The 12,610-nt window shown below is 43.3% G+C and overlaps 1 protein-coding gene across 1 annotated transcript; it reads left to right on the top strand.

Annotated features, from left to right (window-relative positions):
* The first annotated feature begins 4,668 nt into the window (after nt 1–4,668).
* Nucleotides 4,669–12,610, top strand: LOC139214353 (angiomotin-like 2a). The gene is made up of 11 exons (XM_070845185.1): nt 4,669–4,808; nt 5,346–6,144; nt 6,674–6,842; nt 8,256–8,400; nt 8,514–8,603; nt 9,302–9,597; nt 9,724–9,899; nt 10,006–10,107; nt 10,217–10,413; nt 10,621–10,752; nt 11,235–12,610. Exons 2-11 carry the CDS (start codon nt 5,423–5,425, stop codon nt 11,318–11,320), a joined length of 2,115 nt encoding a protein of 704 aa, XP_070701286.1. The 5' UTR covers nt 4,669–4,808; nt 5,346–5,422; the 3' UTR covers nt 11,321–12,610.

Here is a 12,610-nt window from a genome sequence, read left to right as displayed (position 1 = left end):
AACTGCTCCTCTTAATCATGTAATATATCTATGCATGTAAAGCCTCAGCTGAGTTGGCCAGTCTTAGGTAAGTCTAGGTAAGTGTCATGGTACAGTTATATGTATGATTCTTAGTGTGTGTGAGCTTAACGTTAACGTCTTTACGTCTGCAGACTGAGCACTACAGCCAGTCATCTTGTTACACTATTTCTAACATGTAACCTGACAACATCAGCTCAGGTGCCCGATTGTTTGGCCGGCCATCAAAGACTTTACAGGTTTGCTGTGAAAACTGTGAACGTACGCCTGAAATGAAATCATGACACATGATGCTGCCTTTACCTGATACTCTAATGGTGCTGTTGGCAAGTGTTTTTGAAATATTGTGGGTCTATACATAACTTTGTACACATGTATGAGCATCGAACTAAATACAGACACAGACAATTCAGATTAGCAACATTAGTCAACATTTATGTCGACATTTGACATTCAGAGTAAATAATGTGTGCTGTCGCTTGTTTCTGTTGCCAACAACATGCTTCACATAGAGGTGCCACCTTTTCTCTAAAAATGAATGAGTCAATCAATTACTAAACAATGAATGAATGAATGAATGAAACCATTTTACAGTGGGTGAAGAAAAATGGATTTGTTTCTGGGTTGTACATACTTAATCTTAATGGGTCTGAAAGGTGAATGAGGAAATAGAAAATATTTCTATTTCTAGCTTGTGCAAGTCCAGACATGCGTGATTAATTCATTATTTACAACACACACACACACACACACACACAGAGGTGATAAACCTGTGAGCCTTTGGGAAAAAGGCAAATAATTGACTTTATAACAGCTTTGACTCTTTGCAGTTAAATGATCTTCTGATCCTTTCACATGTTTCATGGTGTCTCTGGCCACTAGTTGGTCATGTTGAAGAAAAACTATCCCTTAAATAAACTACAAGGGGTCGTCTTTAGTATTGGTGATGCCACTCTCAAGAGTCTCTGAGTAGAATAATGAAGGAAACAAATCCAGTTAGTTCACAGCTGTGACACGCTATCACAACATAGGTGTGGTATTGGATATAGAATCAAATCTACTACACTTCAAATCCTAAGTTATGTCCTTTGACTCTCACCCATACAGAACAACACAATAGGTTTGTCTTTACCTACATTCATGTCAAGAAAAGTAACACATTTTTTTGGGTTGCTTTTCTTAAATGAAATCCAGGATAATAAGTAGTTAAATAATCTCCCCATCCAACAGCTGCAAAATAACTGAATTTGTCTCTAAGTCACAAACTAAAACGACTGTAGCCATACAATGTGTGTGTTATAATTGATTATCATTATGATTAGTAATATTATGTCATAATTTGCACTGGAGGTACACTCATGAATTTGAGGCAAAGTTTCATGAAGTTGATTGATCAAAGAACTTACTTACAGTAACAGGAATAGTGGTTTGTACCTTTAAGGGCTCCCCCTCCGCTAACATACACACACAGTTTGTCTTCCTGCCTCCCTCCCTTTGACAAAGGCAATTTTATACTGACTTTAACACACAGCTCACATGAGTAAATTTAGAGTCAGACTGTTTCCAATTGTGTAACTGGTAGTTTGACTTCACTCACTGTTGCCTCATTTGTGCTCATGTTTCCAACCAAAACCTCAGGAGCAATATGGTTTTACTGTGTATAGCAACGACACAATTGTGTTTTATTTCGTCCTCAGATATTCCTCACTGCCACTCTTCTTTGTACAAACAAGGAATAACTCATGAAATGTAAGTTTTGTCTGCTTTAGGATCTACAGACAGTCACAGAGGAATTTTTGTGGCACGCCATTTTAGATGTTCATCTCCTGTAATGACTTTTTGAAAGCATCCATAATTGTCAAAGGGTCAGCCCTGCATTCCTCTGGAAGTTCACAGGAAGTGTGGTACAATGGTTGACAAAATGGCCATAGGCGTTGTCCACCAACAGCAAGGACACACACACACACACACACACACACACACGGAGTAGAGGAAGTCGTGAGGTGGTGTTAAATGACATGAGCAGACTTTTAAAAAGGTGGAGACTGTGTTGCTTCACAGTGTGGATCTGAAGGGGAAATGCAAACATGTTTCACTTTGCTGACCAGTCGCCTCCATGTGAGTGCCGCCCACGGAGACGCAGCGTCTGCTCCAGTTTAAGAATACACTGCATCTGAAACATGACGGGAATGTGTGTGTGTGTGTGTGTGTGTGTGTGTGTGTGTGTGTGTGTGTGTGTGTGTTTAATTAAGGAGGGCGAAAGAGCCAGAGAGATGATTGTGCACACATACCATCAGCAGTTCAATACCAATTCAATGGGCCTATAGATTTTTAGGTCTAATGAGATAATCAGCCTGAGGCCAGTGGCCACATACTGTACAACAATCAATTGAAGCCTGTTGAGCTTTGATTGCACCCAATTCGTTACCGATTCAGTTAGAGTTTGCATGTGTTTTTTTTGCTGCTGGAGGCTGCTGAGGGGAAATGTGGATTATGCAGAAGCAGGATTGCATCTGTAACCCCCCCCACCCCCACAGTTTCTTTTTTTTCTCTCCCTCCACTGCCCAAAGACATGATTAGTCTGTTATGACTGAAATCTCTGCTATTTAAAGGGCCCACAGTAAAAGTTAGAGTTGCTGTCTAAAGTCCTCAATATAGCAGCAGTTAGATCCAAGCAGATAATAAATAGCTCTGTCTTGTCTTTTGGCATGCACAGAAAAAAGCCATAAAGATTTGCTTTCTCCCGTGGGATGGGAAATTTATCTCTTCAAGGTAACAAAAGTGGAAGTTCAACTCCTGTAACAGACACGTGTCTAACCGTGTAGTGGTCTTGTCTATCATTTGGAAAAGACGCAGAAATAAACGTAGCTACGAGTAATTAAATGACCTAATTTGTGACAGCAGGGAGGTCAACCCTCATCCTGACTGTCTATCCATCCATATGTCTTCTGCTTCTGTGCGTGACTTTGTCCCAGCAAGAGGATAACCCCTGCATGTGTGACATTTGAACCTGTAAATCCGCAGGAGGAGCGCCCATGTGTGGCACTCTGCAGGCTCTGCTCTGCACCATGTAGTGTGATGTTGGGTACAAAGAGCCACTGTGTTTGTGGTAATGGGGCATACACAGACCTCAGATTCCAGGGGACAGCTGCCACACACCACACGTGCGCACACACACGCACACACACACGCACACACACACACACGCACACACACACACACACACACACACACACACACACACACACACACACACTAAGGCATGCACAGTGTTAACGCACTTTCACAGACAAGAGTTTTACTTAGTGTCCTGTAGTGAATGCTGAGAGCTTGAATTCCTCCAAAACGACACAATAGAGAGACATTACAGAGACACTTAATGAATTCATTGGTGGAAACTTACCAAGTAATGTACTCACGTACAATTTTGATTTATTTTACTCGAGTATATCAGTTTTATGCCTCTTAATACTTGCTACTTTTCAGAGAGAAAGATTACACTTTTTACTCCAATACATTCACAAACAGCTAACAGCAAAATATGCAATCAGGTTATAAAATATGAAACTCACACTAAAGGTTAAACTACAGAGGTTTATAGAATAGATGAACTCTAGATAGCATGTTCATTTGGTAGTAGTTTAATTCAAATGCATTGCTAGTGTAGCCTTAAGAGTCTTAAGTCAGTATACAGCAGGTCAGCTGAACATGTAAAAATGTGACATTCGTCTACAGAGAAGCAGATAGGCTATAGTATGAAGAATAACGTTTCTAATAATAACTAATAAATGAATATTTAATCAACAACGAAATCAACAAATATGCCTAAACTAAAAGACTTTTGTCTCATTAATCAGTTACATTCTTCTTTCCAATTGTGGAAAGAAACCGAGAGCAGCAGCTCATTTAACTGTACTTAAACACAATTTTTAAGTACCCACTTATACTGCACTACATTTTAATTCACTTTTTTCTCTGCTAGATTTATTTAACAGCTAGATTTACTTTTAACATTAGGATTTTGCATGCGAACATACAGTCAATTTCTAAGATGTGATTGTGATGGATTAGAATATAAATAGATGCATCAACAGTAATAATCCAGTGATATGATCAAATAACTTTGACAGGGGCCATTTGGCATCTTTAGTACTTTTACATTGCATTTCATATTCAGTCTACTTGAACTTATTTTAGTCCAATTTTGAATGCAGGACTTTTGCTTGTTGTCGCAGTAGTTTTTTTTTTTTTTTTTTTTTGCAGTGTGATATTCCAGCTTTACTTTACTTTTCTGTCTACTTGGCCTTATTAGATGATCTAAACAGTGAATTCACTGCCTCTGAAAACTCCTGAAAAGTCTCACAGTTGGTAGATTTTGCGCACAGAGAACAAGCCAAATTTGACTGAGGATGAATGCATTCACTGAAAGCTGAAAAAGCCCCGTCCTCCACTTCTTTCTTAACTCCTCATTGGTACATTGGCGCATAAAGCGCACTGCAGCCTCCCTCCTCCCCCCCCTCCCGTGTGGTTTTACGCTTTTGATCCCAGAGGGACCTCGCGTTTTACATTCCTGGCATTCCGACCTCAGTCCCTCCTCGGTTACTTATTATCGCCGCCTGCTCTCTCCACAATCAGTTCACAGCAAGAGAGGACCGCGGCAGCCCGTCCGGGGGCAGGAAGATGAGACGCGTTTAACTCGAATTAAAAAAACCTCAAGGAAATAAAGGAATTACTCTGAATTTGACTTCGAGATCGAGAGCAACGTTTCGTTAGGATGAGAGCGTGAGCTGGTAAGAGGAGCGACTCTTTCTTCTTTTGCCACAACAGAGAAAGCAGCTCAGAAATAAATAAAGCGGCTACATAGTTAACTTCTGGTGTGAGCTTGGGACGGCGTAATGTGTTGTGAGGGAAATAAAGGCTGTTTACGGTGTTTTAAATAGGAGAACTGTGCTGAAAGAGCAAAGATGAAGTTACTTTACAATGCGCTTTTGTGCGCTTTTGCTCCCCCGTGAGATTGGAATTTTTGGCGCATGTATTTTCTGCCTGCTGTGGAAAAAATGTCCACATCTCTGTGTTGTCGCTGTTGGTGAGGTGGTGTTCGTTCACATAATAGTGGAACTGAAACATTAACAGAGAGCTGAATAGAAATGTAATATCCTAGAAGTATGTTTAGACGTTTAGTCTGTGTAGCAAGTGTTTTTGAAGACTAAATGCCTTCCCTCTGCATGTGACTGCATCAATAGTATGTTCATGTGTTTTCCTCTTCTGTATGTTTGAACTTGAAACCCCACGTTGACTGAATTTTATTCTCTGTTCCATGTTCACAGCTGATTTATTCAAATATTTTAGAGTAAGAAAGAGCTCAACTGGTCTTAAGAGAAGATAACAACGTGTGCAAAGCGATATGTCGTCCACTGAAGAGCCGTCTGGCACGGTCCTGCACCGGCTCATCCAGGAGCAGCTCCGCTATGGAAACCCCACAGACACCCGCACCTTACTAGCCATCCAGCAGCAGGCCCTGCGTGGAGGCAGTGGAAGCAACAGTGGCCCCAGCAGCGGAGGCGACATGGGCAGGAGCCCAAGATCCTCTTTGGAGAGTCTCACCCAGGAGGACCCTCCATTCCCTCAGCTCTCTGCGAGGCAGGAACCCCAGGGCCAGGAGCACCAAGGGGACTACCACCACTCAGAAAGTGGCTACCAGCTCTACCAGCTGCACGGGGAGGAGCTGCCAACCTATGAGCAGGCCAAGGCACAATCTCAGTATCTGGCTTCCCACTGGGCCCCTACAGGCCCCGTCAGGCAGCTCCACGAGGGGACGCTCCTGCATGAGGGGGCCTTCCATGAAGAGGCAGATCTGATGGAGCTGAAGTGCAGCCATGTGCGCTCACTCAGTGAGCATCGCATGCAGATATCTCTGGAGAGGAACGATGCAGCTGCTAAAGCAGAGGCCATCAAGAGCACTTCTCACAGCTACCCCGAGCTTCCATATTACACACCTCAAGGCCACCAGAGCACGGGCCAGAGCCTTGACAAGCGCAGCCCTCCTCCAGAGTACTCAGCCCCCATCCAGGGCCAAGGATTTATCCCTCATCAGATCCAGGAGCCAGTGCAGGCACAGCAGCACAGGTACAAAGACAACTTTGGAGGACATGTTGATGGACATGTTTTTTTTTAACATTACATTATTCTGTGGAGTAGCTTTTTTACGAGAACCAGCCGTGTAATCATCTTCCAGGACGCGTCATTGCGTTTCACTTGCGTTAACACATACTTAACCAGTGTGAGTCACACCGTAGCCAGCATATCAATTCACATTTCCCTCTTCAAATACTTAGAGGAAAACAAGTCCAGCCCTGTAGGTGTTTGTAATGTTTGGCATACTGGAACAGGATAGTTTCACATGCTTATGCCGCCTTGGATGCTTGTACTGAAGTATGTTCCTCATATAGGCTCTTACATTCTTTGCAGCCACTGGAGTCAGCCAGTCTGCTTGCTGATAGGCAGGAATAGACTGATATTTAGGATGTCTTGCACAAAAATAAAATTCTCACACGTCTAACATTAGCTGTTTTGATTCAGCTGAAGCAGCCACACGCTCACATAAATAATTAAAGTGTACGTTTTATTTTTACTCAACAATGTGTCTCTCTCACAGGTATCTCCAGTCTGGTCAGCCAGCAGAAGTGCCCTGCTACAGCGCGTTTACCAGCCTGCCACCTGCTGGCTTGGAGGAGCCCAATCAGGTGGAGCTGCTGCTGATGGAGAACGAGAGGCTGAGGCAAGAGCTGGAAGCACACAGGGAGAAGACCGGCCGTATTCAGAAGGTAAGAGGAGGAAATCCATGAGAGAAAATGTCACTTTTATACAGCTGACATTGCTCACAGGTTTTGTTGAAAGAGTACGAGTACTTTAACTCTCGCTAGGCACACTCTTACATTTCATGAGGGGTCGTCAGAGCATCCACAGTTCAATATTCTATCAAAAAAAAGGTGGTTTTAATGTTACAGATGACAAATTGTATATTAAAAGTGAAAGCCAAACAACATCCTCCATCTCAGCCACCTGTCTATGAAACACAACTCTAGTCCACAGTTGTCTCCCTGACATACAACTCCAGGCACGCTCCCTCATCTGGACGGCACAGATGAGATCAGCAGCTGCTGCCTTCCGTACCACAGAGGCACAAACAGAGGTCACAGCCTGCTACTGTGTTTACACACTCCTTTCATTGTGGAGTTGACCTGGTGGAGGCCAGTGAGTGTGTGTGTGCTTTAGTTACAGGGAGGCCATAGATTTTCAGTGTAATCTAGGTCTTGTCAGCCCGCGGTCGATCGGGTTGTGACCCACGCGCACAGCTGATGGGGGTGGGGGGGGTGGGGGTCCACAGCAGGTGGTGTGCTGCTGCGTGAAAAGTGAAAGGTCTCTTTTGTTTTTCCACTGAACAGCACATTTCCCACCTTCTCACTTTTAACCCCAATTTAAATCCTGCCCCCTTTTAGCCTTTCATGATTGTCTCTCTAACCAGACTAGAGCTAGAATAAGATATTTTCTAGTTGCATAGTGAAAACTGCTTCAGAGACATTTTACACCTCACCCAGTCTTTTTAAAATCCACTCAGCTCTCTGCAGGAGTTATGTCACATGGCCCTTGCCTTGTCTCAGCCTTAAAGAATGATAATTGCCGGCGTTGGAAAGTTTTCTCCGTCAGGCCGCAGCCCTGAGTAAACATGCCTGTGTGACTGCTATAATGGTGGGTTTCTCTTTGCCGTTTCCACAACCCAGGCACAGGCATGCACACCTTCCCTCCGCTGGCAGCCTTCCCGGACCTCTGTGTGTGTGTGTGTGTGTGTTAACTTGTGCTTTGTGGTGTGTTGTGTAAATGCGCGCTCTTGTGCGCTCACACACCTGGAACTAGAGCTATCAGCCCTCAGGAATGTAGATATAAATCAGTCTCACAGGGAGTGGTGCAGGCTTGAATTCCTTCTCAGAATAATACCACACACACACACACACATAGTGCACTGAATAAACACAGTCACATATGTACCTAAATATATATCAAGCATATATCATATGTGTATGAATATCTATGTACAACATGAATCAACATTCCAGCTCCTCCCTGGCATGTCAAGTAGGTTAACCAAAATTCCTCTTTTCCTTTACTCCTCTGCTTTCTTCCTCTCCTCCAATCCTCCCCCATCTCCTCTTCTTTTCGCCCTTTTCTTCCCTTTTCAGTTGGAGCAGGAGATCCAGCGCATTTCGGAGGCCTATGAGACACTGATGCAGGGCAGCAATAAGAGGGAAAACCTGGAGCAGACACTGAGGAGGAGGCTAGTGGCTGAGATCAGGAGGCTGCAGGACTTCAACAGAGACCTTAGAGGTATGAACTCCTGCCACAAGACGCATAATACCATGTTGAAGTGTTCTGCCATAATACCAGATCCAGAATTAGTTTACAATGTAGTCTAATTTTAAAACTTTGTTGCATTACAGAAAACTTAGAAAATGCCAGATCACATGTCGCAAAAGAAGTCGAGGCAGCCGATCATAACCAGCACATCATGGCGAAACTCCTTGAACAAAGTAAGTATATCATTTTGATTGGCTGGACTCTTCTCCCCAGCTCTCTGCTGCATCCTCCTTTGTAATCAACATGCTTGATTGGATTGTAGCATAGCAAGGGGCCCTTTTTGTAGCTAAGGGCATCGTGCATGCAGGAATTTCACTTGCATAACCTCAGCTTATTTGGTAAGAAGGCTTAATAATAGGGAATCCAATCCATGCACCTCTCTGCATAGGGAAGCGAAAAGGCCCTAAATCACAGAGCAGCAGTGGAAGTGGTAGAAATGAGCTTCCCCCACCTGTTATTAGTGTGATTTATGTTGTCTGTTTAAGGAACTGGACTCAAGCAGAGTGGTGGTGTTTGTATGGCCTTGATGAGGAATGCTCTGCGCTATGTGGGTCAAAGGGATAGGGCGGCTTTCTCCCCCTTCCTCCTCCTCCTTCCTCTCAGCATTCCAGGAGTGCTTCGCTAAATGAGGAGCACTGGCCACCATGTACCAACTCTGGTGCTTATTACTAGGGCTGGATTCAGGAGGGAGAAATTGTAGATTAATGCTCATGTGTACTTTTTTTTTTCTTTTGAGAGAGTTCATATTTCACCTCAGAGCACGTGTGTCCTGTCTTGTTTTTCCTCAACCCACATTATTAAGTATTAAGTATCATGTCCACATTCATCAAACATGTGATTAAACCGTCCACCTTTCTTACTTGTGCTACAGACGAGGAGCAGAACTTTGAGCGGGAACGGGTAGAGCGGGAGCTGCAGCGATTGCGATCCACCGCGGAGGAGCAGAGCCTCAGGGCGAAGCGACTCGAGGAGACCCTGGAGGCAGCTCGGGGACGAGGTCGCCAGCTTGAGGAGGAGCTGAGGAGGAAGAGGGCTTATGTGGAGAAGGTGGAGAGGCTCCAGAGTGCGCTGGCCCAGCTACAGTCCACCTGTGAGAAGAGGGAGAGCCTGGAGATGAAGCTGAGGACGAGACTAGAGCAGGAACTGAGGAGTCTGAGGGCACAACAGGTAAAAAACTCAGAAAACCTGATGCTACTACAATTTATCATTTTCACATTTCTATAATAATATAATATAAAAATAGTTTTAGTATTTCTTGCCATCTGTTTCAAATACTCTCTTCCTCCATTTCAGAGGCAGTCCCAGCCTCCGGGAGTGACCATGAGCTCCCTCCAAGAGCGCCTGCGGGAGCGTGAGGAGCGAATCCTGGCCCTCGAGGCCGACATGGTGCGCTGGGAGCAGAAGTACCTGGAAGAGAGCACCATGAGACAGTTCGCGATGGAGGTGGCTGCCACTGCCGCTGCCCAGAGGTAAGGATCGAGTTTTAGGTGACATCTGCTGGGACATCCTATGTACACGTTTTCTCAGCTCATTTTCATTTGAGCTAAGCCCTTCATGATTGATTTTCTTTTACAGAGATACCACCATCATTAACCACTCGCCCTGCCACTCTTCTAACAACAGCTTCAACGAGGACCTGCCAGTCGCTGACTACAGGAATCAGGAGATGGAGAACAGGTGAATACCTTTTTAATTAAACTCAAAGACTCTCCTTTACAAATCCTGACATTTTTTTTGTCGTTATCTCCCTCCTGACGTGTTTTCTCATGTTTCTCTTTTCTATCAGGATACGAGCTCTTTACGCTCAGATCTTGGAAAAGGATGCTGTGATCAAGATCCTCAACCAGCGACTGCACCAGGACCAAGGGCGGAAGGACGAGCAAAGTCCCCGTACAAACCTCCTGAATACGGCGGGGGCACCTCTCCGACCCGCCTCCTCCACTCCCTCCATCAGTACCACCATGAGCGCCACAAAGAGTAGAGGTGAGGAGCATAATGTTGCCTTTCTTTAAATAATTAATTTGGGTGGTACAATGGCTAAGCAGCCCGCTGTACTTCTTGCATTACATGCTCAATCGCACACACTGTATTCCACTAAAAATACACTTACATTCTAGATCTACTTCAAGAAACGCACAAAAAGTGTCTTAAGTATAAGATTTTCTGATGTTTTTATGTTGTCACCTTCAGGTAAAAGTCTTTCAGATGACCAGACTTTGCCAAACCATCAGTTCTCCGCTCAGTCTGAACCTGGAACGCTAGAACGGCAGGTGGAGGGAACCAAAGCCAAACAGGCTGCCAGCACGACTAAGCTCAGCAGTGGTGAGTGATCTATCAAAAATGCATGAGTGCTTTTGTTTACGAGGGCCAATAATCCAATAACACTCTAAAACTTAAAGGATAAAACTTGAATGATAAAAAGATGTGCGCACATGCAGCTCAGAGCACCAATAAACAAGCATTCACAAGCTCACACACACACACAGCATGTAAGTACAGTCTCCTTCTGGAGACTCCATGGATGTTCACATTGATTAACCGTGCTGTGGCTTAACCAGCCAATCAGATACCATCTGTGCAGGTCATGGTTCATAATGTGGGCCTGGTGGAATGTGCATGGTTGGGAAATAATGTGGCTCTGTTGACTGAGCACAATCACCACATTGGTCTGTTTGACTGTGGAAAATCTGTTAACCTTTACTCATTGATAGCTGAGCTATATCTGGGACATTTTCCACTGCTTTAGCCTTAAAGCATTTATATAATTGCTAATTTTCTCCCCTTTTTCTCCCCTTTTTCTCCAGACAAAGCAGCACCTAAGAAGTTGCTCTTAAACCCCTTCAGAGGTCTGGATGAGCTGGAGTCAGAGGCAGTGGAAATCTTCATTTAGAGAACTAAGAGCAATTCTGAGAATCTGTGAAGAGTGCGAGTGTTTGAATAGAGAGCGGATTAAATATTGGGTGCAAGAATGTCGTGGAAAGAGGCCAACGCACGCGGAAAAAAAAAGGACTGTTTTCACATTGTAGAGACAGAGCTGCGCTCCGACTCTCTTACTCTCACTAAGCTGGACAGCTGCAGGCAGTGTGCCCGGCAGGAAGAGAAAAGATGAATCTTCTGAGGTACTTGGACAGTATTGTGGATTGTAATAGGGCAACATGTTCTCAGAGAATGTATGCCAAAATATTTATATAATAAATATATATAAATAAATATACATATATATATATATATATATATATATATGTATGTATGTATGTGTATATATATATATATATATATATACATGATTGCTGCTTCCCCCCCTTATCACCTTTCCCAATCCAGTGAATTAAAAGCTACATATTTATCTTATCTGATTTCCACATTCCCCAAATATTAACTTAAGCCTCATGCTCTTCTAGGTAAATATTCAGTAAAAGGTTATCTATGTGACCCGCATTCCCCTCCTCTCCAAAAAAACAAATGTGGCGTCAGTCTGCGTAACCTCATTCCCATCATATGGATCTGTTCAATAATTTAAGTTTATAAGACATGAAACACTGCTGATTTAAATGCTCTTGCTGTCCATGTTTCTGAAGCCCTGGTAGCTGGTTCTGCAGAAGCTTAGAGGTGTGTGAGCGGTGAGATGCATCATATATAACAGACAATTTGGTGTTTTTTTTTTGCCAAACTGACACAAACCTGGTGTTGTTTGTAATTTTGGGAGGGTGTTGCATCATGGTGTTGATTTCATCATAACTTTTTCCTTCTCTTAGTATGTTTGCATGTGTGATTACAGTATGTGAGTGTGTTTCCTGATGTGGTGATCCTGCTGGTTTGGTCACCACTGTGGGACTAAAGTTGAGGACTACACCGTGTTTTTTTTGTTTTGTTTACTGTGAGCTTTGAACTAACAAACAGGTTAATTATTATTATTATTATTATTATTGTTATTATTATATATTTTATACAGATGTTTGTATTGTTATTTTAGTTATAATAGTGCTTTGAGCAGGATGCCAAAGAGTTTATGTATGTTTGTTGTAAGTTATGTGCCGACAATCACGGTCATGTCAAGCTGTACACAACCAACCAAGTGTTGACTTCAAACAGACATTTCTGTGAACTTCAAACGATATGAAGGTTTTTACAGTTGAATTCATGCAACATTTCATAAAGCAATAAAATACTCTAATATTCA

This window comes from Pempheris klunzingeri, chromosome 15 (assembly GCF_042242105.1).
Source record: "Pempheris klunzingeri isolate RE-2024b chromosome 15, fPemKlu1.hap1, whole genome shotgun sequence".
Lineage (NCBI taxonomy): Eukaryota > Metazoa > Chordata > Actinopteri > Acropomatiformes > Pempheridae > Pempheris > Pempheris klunzingeri.
Note: the sequence above shows the minus strand (reverse complement) of the source record. Positions and strands in the feature narration are given on the sequence as shown.

Excerpts from the sequence above, each read along its gene's own strand:
- LOC139214353 (XM_070845185.1), top strand. The coding sequence starts at position 5,423 with ATGTCGTCCACTGAAGAGCCGTCTGGCACGGTCCTGCACCGGCTCATC. Across the intron at positions 6,843-8,255 it reads AGACCGGCCGTATTCAGAAG|TTGGAGCAGGAGATCCAGCG; the intron begins GTAAGAGGAGGA and ends TTCCCTTTTCAG. Across the intron at positions 9,900-10,005 it reads GCCACTGCCGCTGCCCAGAG|AGATACCACCATCATTAACC; the intron begins GTAAGGATCGAG and ends TTTCTTTTACAG.